Below are 15730 nucleotides of genomic sequence, written 5' to 3'. Positions count from 1 at the left end.
AAGTACATGAACATTTAATTCTTCCCTGCTTACTCATGAAGTAGGGGAGAAATTGCAGATTCATAAGAATCTCTGGCTATGTAGAACCATAAATCAGACAGTGATCAGAGAACAGAGGTGCTTTCAGCAGTGACATAATTTTAGACTACATGCCTTGTGTAGCATCCTTTAAGCACTATTTAAATAGTTTTGAATAGAGGTCAGTATATGCTCATTCAGTAGCTTGAGTGGAAAATGGCTGAACCTTTTTGTAGCTGATCTTCATTATGGTTTCTTACTAAATCTGTATGGATTTTGGGTGGAAAATTTTAATTACCTGAAGACAATAACTTGATGAAGCCTGAGCAAAAACATGCATGTCACCATTTGGAAAAAGTTGTGTTCAGAGAACTTTTTGTGTAACTGCTTGAGGCCTTGAGAGTGTGAGGACCTGATAGCTGTTATCTTTCTGCTGCATGGACTTCATGCTGTGTGGTTCTTCCTTGCAGAAGGGCTATATAAAAATTAAGAGACCTTCATATGCATTTTATTCTTGGTTTAAGTGGAGATTATTCAGTTTAGCCTAGTTTCTTTGCATGTAGCTCCGACCTTAACATCTTTTTAAATAGTTTGGATTAAGACAAATGTGTGATTGTGAACTTAAGATGAAGCCCCTTGCTAAATAACTGTGGTGAATACTAGTGCCCTGAGTTATTATTTATACCTGGCCAAAGATGCAGCTTTTGGACTGGCTGCATGGCTATAATCAGGGAAAGGTCCAAGAAACAAGACCTCTTGACAGAGAAGTTCTTGCTTGATACTAATGTAGGAGTCTGGTCTACCTCTGGGCTTTTGTATGCTTCAGCACGTGCTGTTGTAGTATCTGGATGCCCATGCCATGTAACTTGCAAGGCGTATTCTTACACTTTTGCAGACAGAACCTCAATATATCTACTTTCATTCTAGCGTGCAAGTAGCTGTCAAGCCTGATACCTGACTTATGTTTGGGTAACTTGGTGTTGAAAGTACCTTTGTATTTAACAGGTTGGGATAAGGTTTCACTTCTTGGCCAAGCGATACTTTCCTTGAACTGATGGAACTTGTCCTCTGGCTTTGGGTTCAGATCCAGTTTTTTTGCAGCAAGCTCAGCAAGAAATTAGAATCTCTGTACTTAAGGTTACTGTGTCTCTTGTCTAAGCATGAGGAAGCTCCATTGCTGAGGTCACTGTGTCCTTGACAGTTGCTTTAAATGCTTCTGCATTAGCTGAGATAAGAAAAATGTAGTAGACAGAAACTACACCAGTTTGATAAAGGAGAAGTTGTAGGAGTGAAGTGTGCAGAGATGCTATGCCTTTTGTTCAGACTGTAAGCTGATTTTGCTCCCATGCTTGAACCAAACTGGAAGTCTCAGTGTCAGAGCAGTAACTGCTTTGGGAGTGAAAAAATACCCAGTTTATTAAATTGTTGCATCACTTTGACCTCTCAAACCAGAATTTGTGTATTAATGAAGCTGACCACAAATCTGTAAACTGTTTCCATGATCAGAGGAACTCTGATTCAGACTTGTACTTTTTTTCCTGCTCTGGCATTAGAATTTAATTTTGTTCTGATTGCTTAGTAGGGTTTGAGTTACAAGAGTGGCTGCTAGATTTCAGACATGCTTCTGTATCTTCTTTTTTGGCTCATGCAGAAGTGCCTCAGTGTGTTAATTGTTGCTTTCTTTCCCTTTTTTTTTTCCTTCTGTAGACTTGGTTTTCTATATTTCAGCAAATTATCTCTATTTTCCCAAAATACACAGTAACCCTTTGGAGGAAGTTAAGAGTCTCAATACCTGTTTTAAACTGAAGATGTATAACAGTGAACTCAGTAAATTGCTTTCCTGGCAGGCTGTGAAAGCATAGGCTTTATTTTTAAGATGGGCCTGCTTAGGCACTGTATTCTGATCACGTGTGATGGCAGTCACACAGTAAAATCATAAAGTGTCTTCAGTGACAAACTGAATTGTTGGAAGTAAAATCATTTTTCAAATATGATCTGAGTTGTAGGGCTGATCTTTGTTCTGGTGCTAGTAGTATGGTAAATAAATACTAGTTTATGGATTTGTACGGGTTGTTTGGCACAAATATTCAGTGTTTGATGTAGAGGGCTTGGACTGTTACCTCTACAGAAATACAGATCTTGCCTCAAAGTGTAGCTACATTCATAAAAATCAAATTCTGTTTTCTTAGCCTCTAAGCTAGCAGTGGCCTTCTGATGCAGTATATCCCTGGATTGCTGCCAACTGCATGAACAGAGGTCAGTGTAGGAAGGAAGCAAAGAAATAGTGTTGTCCATTCTGTTTTGCAAAAGCCATTATTGTGGCTTTAAAAGCTAAAGTTTTAAGGTAGCAATCAGCCATGTGAAAGCTAGTGAGATTAGACCTGTGAGGCTTCCTTATCTACCCCCAGTGAACATCCCAAGGACTAAACTGTTTTCCTGACCTCTCTCACTGGTTGCAGGCTCAGTAACAGTGCAGCACACTGGCTTTTCAGTACAATGAGTTAGATTGAAAAGCAGGTGCTATTCTTTAACTTATGTTCCAAACTAGAGCTGGAAGCTGCTGCCTGAGAACCAAAAGCTCTTAAAATATTTTCTTGCCTTACTTATTTTCAGAGGGCTGTGTGGAAGATAATGTATGAGCAAGGAAAACCAAAACTTCAGTGTTCAAATGCTAAGGAGGTGATACACAGCAATTTAGAAGTAGTAATTATTTCTTAGTAGTACTCATTGTTTTCTTAGCCAAATAACTGAAACATTTGTTCAGGAAAAGCAAGTAGCCTTTGAAATGCCCACTGTGCTCGAAACCTGCTGACTTGTATTGTGAATCCTTCCTGTTTCTGCTGACTTGATTTGCAGCACTTGCAAATGTTCCTGAAAGCATTTGAAAATGAGCTGAGTTAAAAGAAATGATTGTGTATTGCAATAAAGATAACAGAGCATGTGACATTTCCTTCTCTTGTTTGGATGTTTGCTTGGGACTGGGGGAAACTGTACTACTTTAACACATACTTAAGTTATGAGACTTGTTAGTACTGTTTAAAATAGAACCTTCAGAACTCTTCATAAATGCAACATGGAAGGGAGTGGAATAGTTAAAATTTCAATAAGAATCAGAGTCACAGACTTCTTCACAAGACAGCTAGAGTTAGACAACTATTGTGAGACCTTTGAAGTGCTGTTTTTCAAATTGCTCAGGTAATTAGATAATAAAAAAAAATTAAAACCCCTGATATTCTGTTATTGCTGGGAACTAATAAGACTTTGAAGATGAGCTGTAGGAACTCTAACTTGGCCTAGTTTATAAACTTCTTGCCTGAGAACTCTTGCATTGCCTTCACTTCTGTATACAAGAAGCAGGAGCTTTTGAAAGTAGTGAGTGTAGCATTTTTTCTGTCTTCAGAAAAGGTGTTTCAGATACTGATTTTACAATATTTTTCTTTGATACCACATGGTGGAGAAGGAATCTGCTTGTTAGTAGGATGGTGATGTGTTTTGTGCTTGATTCCATGGTGTAGCTTCTATCAAAAATTCTTCAAATACCCTGATATCCAAGGAGCTTGCTAATCTGAGCTCTTAAAATACTGGCATCTTGGAAGGATATAATGTTCTAAATAGCTGGGTCCTAAACATAAAAAAGGAATTGCCAATCTCTGATAAATAGTTTGTTGTGAAAGTTGATGCAGTTCAAAGTATACATACTTTTATCCCTTATGTTCTTCGTTCAGCAATTGGATTGCAGCATTCTGTAATCCCTCTTCCCTTCTGGTATCACAGAGTCAACAACAGTCATTTGAGAATATCAGAGAATAGATTTAATACTTTTGTATATTGCTGATGGATTGTACACTAACAGGCAACTGCAGTTCAGCCTCTTGGCCTGCTGGGAATTCAATTTTGGAGATTGGGCTGTCTTCATTTGTGGTGAAGTCCATGTGAAAGCTACTTTTTGATGTCTCTTGGTATATCTGAATCTCAGAGAAGCAACTAATGACATTAAAGCTATCCAATACCATAGTAAGTGATCAGTTACGTAGAGCTTGGCCAGTAGAGTTAGACTGACTAAAATGGATTCAGCTTATTTAGTGCCCCCTTCTGTGAGTCACAGTAGTATCTGTGAATGGTATTGCACATCGCCTGTTCCTTTCATCGGTTCCCTAGAATAGCTGGATTGTCAGGAGTGGGAGTGGTTTTTGTTGCTAGGTAATATAAAGACCCACTAGTTTATTCACTGATTATTTATTTTCCTTTTGTATTTCATGTAGATGACCAATTAAAATCAAATCTTAGGAGTTTCTAGCAACTCTTCCTAAGCAGCTGAAAAAATACTAGAAAACTAAAGCTGACATTGCCTTTTTCCTGTGTTTTGTTTTTGGTTTTTTTTCCCTTGCCTCTCCTAAGGAAAGGTATCTTTGATCTGCTTCTCTTTGCCATGGTGGGATAGGAAGAAGCTTCTGCTCTTAAATGCCATTTCATTGGGAAAATAGTATAACAGAAAGTATTTATGCAGAATACTCCATTGTTGCTTGCACCATAGTTTGGAGGTCACAGCATATAAGCAGACATGGTTGAGTATCTTCTCTTTCCTCTGGCTATATTGCTTCCAAAGAAGGGGAAAAAAAAAATATTTCTCACTGGATGTTTCACTCTGATTCTTCTGTCAGAAATTCTAATGTCTAGAAGAGCAAAATTCCCTACATTTGTTTCATGGCTCAGCACAAAAAGAGCCTTATTGCAGCAAACTGTAAAAATGGTTTGAAGAAAACATGTCTTTAGACAGCTTTCTGCAGAGCTGGCTGTTGTCAGAGGATGCTTATGGGATCCAGTGCAGCAGAATTTCACTGCCATGGGTATCTTCAGTAGTGTTGCCTCCTATATTGAAGTAAAATGACCTATATTGGCTTCTGTAGTATGGACCTGAAGACAACTCTTTTTACAACATAAAAATAACTTTAAGGTGAAGTTTGTTGGCAATTGACTCACTGTCTGTGCCAGCAAAAAAAAATTAATGGGTGCCTAAAATCCCAAAGTAGAAGGGTATCATTGTCTGCATTGAAATAGCAGTGGTTTGTTTAAATGTATCTCAGTGGAAATAAGATTAAATAGAAGAATTTTTTTTTAAGGTCAGAATAGAAAGGAACCCCCAAAATGCATAGTTGCAGCCTGTAGACAACCTTTTACCATCATGTACTTCAGTGGGCTGGTATGCTTTCTCTTGGCTCACTGTTGCATGTCCTCACACAGAGATGGGTAGTCTTCATTCCTTCACTAACTGTAAGTTTAGTAGTGGTAAGGTTTCCTTGGTTTTTATCCAGTCTGTGAATGTAGTGTGAAATCCAGGGGAGCTGTAGATTCTTGTGGCCTGGCAAATTTAATATGCCTCTGTATCAGTTCATGAGAAGGAAGAAGGAGCAACTATTAGGATTACTACTATTACTATTAGGATTCTTCTTTAACTTCAGATTTATGTAATAGGCAGCTAAATATAAAATAAAAAGGAAGCTTAGCTTTTATTGTAAAGGGCAATGGGTAAAGGATATCTTATTGAAGCTTTAGTGTATGTAGTGCTGTTCTGGCTGAACTTGTCCATCACTAAGGAATACACACTTGATGTGACAGATCAGTTATTCCAGGCCCAGAATGCTGAGGTGAAGGAGCGTATATAGTCTTTTAGGCAGCAGTAGATATCATATTTTTGCTACCCAGCAGTCAGTCTTGCCTGATTTACTGGCTACCCCTTTATTTCCTGATGTGCTGGATACCCCTGTATTTCCTGATTTGAGGTATGGAGAGGATGTAACACAGAAATGTTATATTCCTGTGTAGCTTTTCCCTTCAGGAAGAGCAATGGTCTCCCAATGAACTGGAAGCTGCACTGCTCCATGTTGCTTCTGCAAGCTTCTAAAATCGGCAGTACTGCAACATATGGCCAAACCTATTTTGAGTGCGTTTTTATTCTGAAACTGGAACACTTGTGAATACTTTCATTTTACAAGAACTTTAAAATTCCATGGTAATCTCGTTTTGTGTGTTTCTTTGAGTCTTTGGGATCGACCATTGTCACCTGATCTTTGTAAAACAACTTGCTGGGTTTTTTTTTTGTTTGTTTGTTTTTTGTTTGTTTGTTTTTTTTGTTGTTGTTGTTGCTACTGAGTTCTCTACAGTGGTGCACTTGGAAAAATATGTTAACACTTTGACTGAGATGAAGGTTTGATAAATGGTTTAAGAGGAGAATGTGTATAGAAGATATACATGTTCTTAACCAAAGCAGGAAAATCAAAATGGAGCAAGCATGGATGTGCTGCCTCTTAGTAAGAACATACTCCAAGGGTACTGGAAGTTACTTCAGGGACTAGATGATAGCATTATTTCCTGACTATCCTTTCATCACCATCCTTTAGGATATAGATAATGGTAGATGGAATTATCACTAAGTAACCAAGGTAAAAACTCAGCATAGACTTAATTGCTGTTTGTTTCATTGCTTTTCAGGTGACAAGGCTCTGGATGGTTACAGTAAGAAAAAATATGTCTGCAAACTGCTCTTTATCTTTCTGCTGGGGCATGACATTGACTTTGGTCACATGGAGGCTGTAAACCTGCTCAGTTCCAATAGATATACAGAGAAACAAATTGTGAGTAACTTGAACTCTAAAAAAGATAAACTGGTCTGTCTAATATCCTGCCTTAGCTGTGAAGTCTGTAAAGAATTTTGCTTCATTCCCCCTGCTGTGGCTTAAAGCCTTATTTTAGCTCTAGGAATGATTCTGAAGTCTAAACACCTTTGTGCACAGGGACTTCTTGAACTAGTTGCAAAAAATGGGCGTTCTGCATAAAATTATTACTCTTTTTAAGAAACTGTCTTGAGTCTTGCATTTAAAGGTAAGTAACCTTTTAATTTTCTGAATGTCTCTTTCCATCTCTCTAGGTAAGGCTGTGTTTATCAGGTGCATGTAACTTATTAGTATTTGAATAATAAGCCAAAATTTTGATTGGTCCCCATTCAACAATCTTTTGAGTATATGCCAGAATAGACTGAGAAAACACTTAAAACCAGATAATTAGGGTAACTGAACTTACTCATTTTTGTTCAATTCACTTGACCTTTCTAGCCTTTGCTCTGTCTAAATACCCATTTCTGCCCATATGGCATTGGAGAGAAGTGTATGTGTCAAATAAATCGTGTTTCCTTTTAACGCCACAATAAATGAAGTCAGCTAAAATAGATTTTCCATGTTGTGACTCACAGGGCTATCTGTTCATCTCCGTGCTGGTGAACTCCAACAGCGAGCTCATTCGCCTGATAAACAACGCCATCAAGAACGACCTGGCCAGCCGGAACCCCACCTTCATGGGCCTTGCTCTGCACTGCATTGCCAATGTGGGCAGCCGGGAGATGGCAGAAGCTTTTGCTGGAGAAATTCCCAAAATTCTTGTGGCTGGGTAGGTGTGACATGCCTCTTTCAAATACAACAGCGATATACTTTACAGCAACTTGATTCCATTGCAGCACCTTAATCCGTGCTTGGGCTCTACAGCCCTGGACTTGCAGTATAATGACAGTTCCAATACCTGCAGGTGCTTTCACTTGCCTGGGTGTGGAGTTGCTTGTAGGAGTGCAAGACTACATGGAAATTAAGACTTTTGGTGTCTTGAATAGGCTTTTACAGCTTGACGCGATTTTTGTTTTGGATAGATCTGTGGTACTGAATACCCCTGAAATACATATGTTTTACTTTCCTTACCTCTCATGATGAAAAAAGAAATAAATGAACCTAAATAGATGTTTATATTACAAATTTTCTTATAAACTGAAGTTCTTATGTGAATGTACTGAGTTTTCTTGCTTCCTCTACTAACCATATAAAGAGCAATACATGTAAATGGCAAATAGTCACTACCAACTTTCTTACTTTGGTATAGCTGAAAGTTTCTAAACTGACCTGGCAAATGTCTGAAACTATAGTTAAGTCAATGTAAAGTTGGACCTGTGATCGTAGGGCTAATTTACTTTAAAACTTAAAATGTCCAAATGCAAACAGTGCATTTAACTCTTATGGATATGAAATGTTTTAGAATGTGCATGGATCTTTTTATAACAAGTAACTGTCTTACATTAATATAAAAAGTGACATGTGGCATAAGAAAGATATTAATACTCTAAATGTCAGGCCATTACCATTGCCAGGTGTTGTTCTCCATGTAGCATAGTGGGGACAGTGCTGCAGTGATGAGTCATGGGGTTTTAATAAGAGAGCCTTAAAAAATTCCAAAAATTTCACTTGGGTTCACTAATTGCAAAGAGAGCACAGCACCTTCAGGTCAGTTGTTTAAACTTCAAGCTGTGTCTGTGTTTTCTGAGATCACTCTTCAGGGTCTCATTCCTTCTGCGTTTCTAAGATAATATATATGAAATATGTTTGCTTGCCTGTCCTGTCTAAGTGACCTGGGCAGAATGAGCTTTGTCAGTTGCATTTGCCAATTCAGCATAGCTCTCTTGGCTTAAATATAAATTAGAGACAGGAGGAATAGGTTTGTAGTTTCTAACAGAGGTACAATTTGATCTCATGGAAAACTGGTAAATTTATGAAGAATAGCTGGGCTGAACTTCTACTGGGGATATAGAGGTTTCTGAACATTTAACCAAGATTAACCACATTACAAATTGCCTCTTAATACTCTTACTGGTAGTGCTCTGTACATTTTATAGCTGTTGTCTGTCCATCACACAAAATGCTTAATCAACAGCTTTGTGGAAAGGAGTTCACTGAACTAGAATAGTTGCTTGCCACTCTTAAAATAGTCCATTTCTGTGCCGGCAGCAGGGATGGCAAGGTGAACAGATTTGTTGGTTGTGTGCTTGTTGACAGCCACCTTACATTCTAGCTGGAGGTGATGAAGCTGTTGAGTAGTTCATGGTTTCCATCTGACATGCAGGACCTATCAGTAGATCCTGCTTTGATCACATTCTTAAGGTAGTATATCTGAACTGTCTGATTTCAATCAGCCTGGAAGAAGCTTCTTCTTGTGATCAGATGAGATGAACTTTCAGTTCTCGTAAAAGATGTGAAATTCTACTCCAGTTTGTAAAGAATCATTACATATGTCTTGTAGCTTCTATAATAGTTGAAAACTTGACTAAGTAAACTTACTAGAAAAATTAAGAAGAACAAATACTTCAGCATAAGAAGACTTCAGTGAACTTCTGTTGAAAAGATGCAGCCTGGCCAAGGATGCTGAGTCAGTGTGAAATCTGGCATAAAGCTGTCCTGCAGGTATTGCTGTGCCTTAACAACTGTATTTTAAATCAGTATGTATGTCTTGCAGAGACACTATGGATAGTGTGAAGCAAAGTGCTGCTTTATGCTTGCTGCGTTTATACAGAACTTCTCCTGACCTTGTTCCTATGGGAGACTGGACATCTCGAGTGGTGCATCTCCTCAATGACCAGCACTTGGTAAATCAGACTCATTTTGCTTCTTGGGCCTAGTGTGTATAGAGAATGATGTGACTTCTGCTGTTAAATACAGCATTTATTTCTGCTTGAGTCTTTCAAGCAAGTGGCTTGCTGTTGTCTTCAGGCTTTGGGAAGAAAATTTGCTGTATTTATTAATTTTTAATAAAGCTTTGTTTACCTTTTCATTGTAGATACAAGAATAGTATGTACAAGTTGTTCTTTTCCTCTGGCTGTAAATTAATTAATCTTATGCCTTGTTACACTAAGTCACATTGCATAGGTGTAATATTAATTATCTTAGGCCTTTTAAGATTAGATCTGCACTAAAGATTCAAGACATGATTTGTCATTGCTTAGACTTCCTTGCCCTGTGGTGTTCATGTCATTCTTACTTTGCTTAAAAAACTCTCTTGCTTTAGAAAGGAGACCCTGTTTTTTTCCCCCAGTCCAGTTACTTTATGAAAATAAGTCTATTAATACCTGTCCCTCAACAGTAATGAGTGCTTTAGTCTGCAGTAGTAATATCCAATGCTTGTGTTATACAAAGCCCTCTCCTCATGCTGAGTTGTAAGAACTCTTTCCTGGATGATCTGCTGCATTGAATTTCTTCTGCTCATGTTTTGCTTGTATAGTAAGACAATTTGTGTCCAGGCTTAATTTTAATACAGCTTTCTTATTTTAGATGTGCTATCCAAATATAAAGTCAAATATTAAGTCAATGTAAAATTGGACCTGTGATTGTAGGGCTGATTTATTTAGAGACAAAGCTAATACAAAAAATAGCCAAAAATATTCTGCAAGCATGGCAGTATCATGTTGTTGAAAACTCTGTTGGATTCTGCTGGTGTGTACTTAGTCCAGCTGCTAGCCAAATTAGAGTATTTTTAATGCAGGGCTTTGTAATGGGGATAAACTTTTTTTTTTTTTTTTTGTATATTAAAAATCACTTGGATTGAAAGGTGTTAATGGGCAGTGTTATAAACTGATCCAAAATTGAACACTGGTTTTTTGTGTTGTGGTTTTTTTTCTAGGGTGTGGTTACTGCCGCTACAAGTCTGATCACCACTTTGGCACAGAAGAACCCAGAAGAGTTTAAGACTTCAGTCTCCTTGGCAGTGTCTAGATTAAGCAGAGTGAGTCCAATGATGACCCTGATAATACTTCATTGTTGATTAATTTACTCAGCTTTCTAGATCAGGTTAGCTTCCTATTCTGCTTTCTAGGGTCAGATTAGTTTACTGTACCATGAAATGTGAAGATGATTCAGTGTCACTTCATGGAGGTGCTTCAGGTAACCTCTTTAAATGCTTGTTGCTAACCAGGACAGAAAGCTGTATTGGCTTGCCCAGACTTTCTTGGTTTAATCCCTGCTGTGCTCCAAACAGTAATCCTCACTTTGTTGCTGTAATAGCAAAGAATAGTTGGATCAAAGACTGATTCTACAGACTTCACATAAAACCCTCAAAAATACAAACTGTAGCTTTAACTTTATCTAAACTTCTTACAAGACTAATTGCCTTCCTATTCCTTCTTTTGAGCTGGTGCTAAGTTAATAATAATAAGCATCTGATATTCTGTAAATTATGCAGGGAGTTTAAGCAGTGGCAGAGAGGAGTGGAGAGACATGTCTGTAAGTTAACATTTCTGTGCTGGAAAACTGATGTCACTGTTTTATTTGATTTTGTTTTCCCCCTCCTTTCGGAAGGGGGAAAGAGACTAGGGAGGTGACTAATTCACAAGTGTATTTTACACCTAGTTTTATGCAGTCTTATACCCAAATTACTTATTTACTTTCTTTTCAAATATGAAGATTTTTTTTTCACTAATACTTAAAAGCAAGGGAGTGCTGAGGGAAGTGAAAGGCTGTTCTGTAATGGAGCAGTAAGAATTAGGTAGAATTATTTTGAGCAAAACTGGTGCCAAACTCATGGTTACCCTAGAATAAAAGGGGTAAAATAAATCTATGAAGAGGGGTAATCTAATCCTTATCACATTTCATTATGTATATAAACCTCTTCTGTGAATAATATCTCTTGTTTGCTTTGCTGTATGGATGTTACTGAAGGTGTAAGTTGATCCTTCTGCTTTAGGTCAGTCTGTCCTAGCATGTTGTACTTGAATTGCAGGCTCACCTGTCAGCAGCCACCAGACTTGACTGAATCTGTGAATTGCTAGAACAGAGAAAGTCAAACTTCTGGTTAAACATTTTGATGTTACAAGATGGTTGTCTTCATTCTTTAAAAAAGCAAGTAGGCTTTCAGAAGAGACTTTCTAGACTACTGTATCTACAAGACTGGATTTCCATTACTAGCATTTACTGTGGTATACTCATAACATGGCAGCTTGCACCTAATTAATCTACTGAACTAGACTTTGCTAGTGACACAGTTTTTTAAGCTTCTGTCAGAGGTGACCTACAGTGTTCTTTGGCTCCTTTTCATGCTTGTGAATCAATTAACTTCAGCAATTTACATGCTGGATGTTTGTTTTACAGATTGTAACTTCTGCATCAACAGACCTTCAGGACTACACATACTACTTTGTTCCAGCTCCCTGGCTATCTGTGAAACTTCTGAGGTTGTTACAGTGCTATCCACCTCCAGGTAATGCACACATCACAGCACTGGTCTTCTCTTACACAGTACACTGGCTCCAAAGAGCTACTGCACTGCAGTGTTACCATACCTTGGAGTGCAAGCACATTGTCTTAAGGCAAAGATACTGAAGTTTGTACTCCTGAGTGTCTCTGGTAGCTCTAAGCTACTTGGCCTTTTGAGTTATGTTGTGTTTAATTTTAACAAAATATCCAACAACTCTGCATCTTACAAATCACTGGCAGCTGCCATTTTAAACATTCATTAATACCATCAACTGTATTAAAACCTCCAAGTATGTTGTAGTACAGATTGTGTTTGGCTTTTGTTTTCACCCAAATAGAATTGAGGCTTGGAATTCTTTTCCCACATGTATGTTGGGGAGTGTAATTTTTTTTTAATGTCTTGGAATAATTTAGTTAATTTAGATTTAGTCAGGGGAAAACCTAAGGTAGGGATTAGGGTTTGGAGCAAAATGAAGTTGTCCAACGGCTCATTCTTCTCCAGAAGACCCTGCGGTACGTGGCCGTCTGACAGAATGCCTGGAAACCATCCTCAACAAAGCACAGGAGCCACCAAAGTCAAAGAAAGTGCAACACTCGAATGCAAAGAATGCTGTCCTGTTTGAGGCAATAAGCTTAATTATACATCATGACAGGTGAGCTGGGACAACACTTGCATTATCGGAGGGGCTTTTAAAGTGAAAAGATGGGGCTATGTCTTGAACAGTTTATCAGATTTTAATGGGGGAGGGAGTGAAGGGGAAAAGAACACAAAGTTGCTTGCGAGATTGGAACTCAACCACAGCAATGTAAGTGAACAGTGTTAATGAACTGTGTAGCTTTGGGTTTTGCTGCTTCTTTTTTTTGATGTTTTGTATTGACCCCACTGCTCTAATCCAACAGAGATTATTTGCTCACAGTATCAAATTTGCATTTCACTAGCAAAGTATTCTATCAGACACTTTGAAGCATTTTAAGCAATCTTCACTGCAGAAATAGTATTCTGAATTGAGTGTTCTCCAACCTGTTGCTTTTAACCCTTTCACTTTCTCTCCTGTTCTGTGCAGTGAGCCAAACCTACTAGTCCGTGCCTGTAACCAGCTAGGTCAGTTCTTGCAGCACCGAGAAACTAATTTGCGTTACCTAGCACTGGAAAGCATGTGCACGCTTGCCAGCTCTGAATTCTCACATGAGGCTGTGAAAACACACATAGAAACAGTTATCAATGCATTGAAGGTAAATATTGAAGTGTGTGGTCTGTTTATGAGTGTTGTCTTCTGCCCTGCCTCAATGCCCTCTCCCCCACTGCCCCAAGCTCCCTGTCTCAAATTAAGTTAATAACACTTGGGGATCAAACTGAGTTGTTCTTTGAAGTCTACCTCAGTTTTTTACCTCAATCCAGCAAAATCTTGCTGTGCTGGCAATTACAGAGGTCAGCTTTTGTTGATTTTTGCAGCTTGCTGGTAAATCTCATACCTGGAGCTGTGTCTCCTGTAACACTGGTATCTACTAAAGTGTAGGCTGAAGATGTATAATTGTTTAAAAATGTGAAATTTCAAAATTGAGAATGCTGAGTATTGGACACTGTTCCTTTGCTGTAATAGCTTATGGGGAGTGGTAGAGCAGATCAGTTTGCACTACAGAATTGTAAAAACCAGAAACCAAAGAGATGCATTCCTAGGCCGTGTTTATGTGACAAAGCAGAAGTCGAAAGAGTAAGATTGATTTGCATGTAAATTTACTTGCATACTTGGATATTTAAATGCTTTTTCTTCCAAGTTTGTGCTGTAGCATATTTATACATTTGTCTAAGTTCAAAGTATGCATTTGTTCTAGCTGGACTTCAGTTGTTACAGGAATGGCTGACACTAAACCTGCAGATAGCTAAATGCTCATTGGCCTGGTAACAATTTAAGAATTTCATCCAGTTATTGGTGCATTTATGGCCACTGGTACCAGTTACTCAGTGCATAGTGGACCACAAATTCACCCACCCTATTCTGCGTAATACTGAGGTGTTCTGTACAGACTCCTCCATTCTTTCAGCACCTGCACAGATTTGAATAAGTACGCTACAGAAACAAAACCTGATGATTTGAATTTTTGTGATAGTATTTAAAAGCAGGAAGCTGAGTCCCCTCCATTGAGGTTTTCCTAGGTGACTGAAAGTGAGAAATAGTATAAAAAACTCACAGCTTATATAAAGGGTATATCTGAATTAATTCTGCATTTGAAAAATTATGCACATTCATTTGTTTTAAATTTGACTGTGTGTAATATTAAGTTTCATCTCTTAAGTTGCATGTACTTTCCAAACAAAGATGAAATCACCTTGACCTTTGACTCTTTTTGCAGACTGAGAGAGATGTAAGTGTACGACAAAGAGCTGTAGATCTCCTGTATGCAATGTGTGACCGAAGCAATGCCCAGCAGATTGTGGCTGAAATGCTCAATTACCTGGAGACTGCTGATTATTCCATTAGAGAAGAAATTGTAAGCTATTGGTGTTTTTCTTAAATATTTGTTTCATAGCTGGATTTGGTACCATAAGTATAATTTATTAATTAGGATGCTGCATAGTCTATGATAGAGATTGCTTTTCATGGTGGCTTAAAAAAAAAAAAAGAAAACTACTAAAACAAACAAACAAAAAACTCCTAACTTTGTAGTCTAATAGCGAATAATTTAGGCTAAGATAATCCAGGGGGTAATCCTTGGAAAGTAAAGAATTTTAAAAGCTGATCTTGGTCTCGGTACAGTGCATATAGAAACTGAAATTAATTTTATATGTGAGCCACCAACACATTCTCTACATCTGAGAGTTAGGTCCTACTCTAGTCAATTGTCCAGTAGCTTCAAAAATTAGTGGTAAATGCTTATTTGTAGGTAGAACTTTGTATGCTCTGAGAATGTTCAGTCTAAGGGTTCCCAGAAGCAATACCTTCTAATCAGCTAAGAGGCTGATATCTATCCCTTTCCTACCAGTAGGATAAAAGTTGAAATGTTCAACTTCCACCTTTTTAGGATGGTGAACAAAACTTGTACTTAAGAGTAGTTATTTAGCTTAGTTACATGCTGATGTCCCTTGGTTGGAGAAGTGAATGTGGAATACTACTTTTTGATTTACCTCTTGTGCTGTCTGGTTGCTCTTGGTATTGTCCCATGACTTGGCAGATAGTGAGAATTTAATTCTGTTCCCTTATACTGACCTGTTCTTTTAAGAGTAGTAAGTGCAACTGATAATAAATTGTGTGGGGTCTCCCCTGAAGCTGATTGTTTGCTTCAGGATACAGGAATCTGTGAGTATGACCTGAAAAAGTCAGCTGTGCATTGGTGTTTCTATTTGCCTGTGCTATCTTGAGTTTGCTTTTCCCTTTTTTTTTGAGAGGTTTCCAATTTCCTATTTGATCCTGTCTCAGTGGTAGTTTATATGGTGTTTTTATAGCAAACAAAAAATGTTCTGTAAATTGCTCTTGATCACTTAGGTACACAATTGGAAAATCACAAAGATACAACATATTTGAATGCATTATGGCAAAGCAATATGTGCCTGGCAACTGCTGTATTCTGGCACAGCATTTCAATGTTCACCCTTCACCTTGGCTGTGGGAACAGGTGAACAAGGTCGTGCATCTGAAACTGAGGCTTCTGGGCCAGTGTGG

At 38.1% G+C, this 15730-nt stretch overlaps 1 protein-coding gene across 5 annotated transcripts in view; it reads left to right on the top strand.

Annotated features, from left to right (window-relative positions):
- The window catches only part of AP2A2 (adaptor related protein complex 2 subunit alpha 2), a 45054-nt gene that overhangs the window by 14789 nt on the left and 14535 nt on the right, over nucleotides 1-15730 (top strand). For 3 of the 5 annotated variants that reach the window (XM_021555163.3, XM_021555161.3, XM_085581589.1), the window contains exons 3-10: nucleotides 6508-6650; nucleotides 7265-7458; nucleotides 9343-9472; nucleotides 10504-10605; nucleotides 11967-12075; nucleotides 12574-12724; nucleotides 13136-13304; nucleotides 14424-14561. In XM_021555163.3, the coding sequence (XP_021410838.2) occupies nucleotides 6508-6650; nucleotides 7265-7458; nucleotides 9343-9472; nucleotides 10504-10605; nucleotides 11967-12075; nucleotides 12574-12724; nucleotides 13136-13304; nucleotides 14424-14561 (1136 nt within the window). The remainder of the gene's footprint in view (nucleotides 1-6507; nucleotides 6651-7264; nucleotides 7459-9342; nucleotides 9473-10503; nucleotides 10606-11966; nucleotides 12076-12573; nucleotides 12725-13135; nucleotides 13305-14423; nucleotides 14562-15730) is intronic. The other 2 variants (XM_021555164.3, XM_021555162.3) reach the window with 1 other exon arrangement.

Source organism: Lonchura striata, chromosome 5, assembly GCF_050655825.1.
Source record: "Lonchura striata isolate lonStrDom1 chromosome 5, ASM5065582v1, whole genome shotgun sequence".
Classification (NCBI taxonomy): Eukaryota; Metazoa; Chordata; class Aves; order Passeriformes; family Estrildidae; genus Lonchura; species Lonchura striata.
The sequence above is the reverse complement of the archived record's forward strand: the minus strand, read 5'-3'. Positions and strand labels throughout refer to the sequence as shown.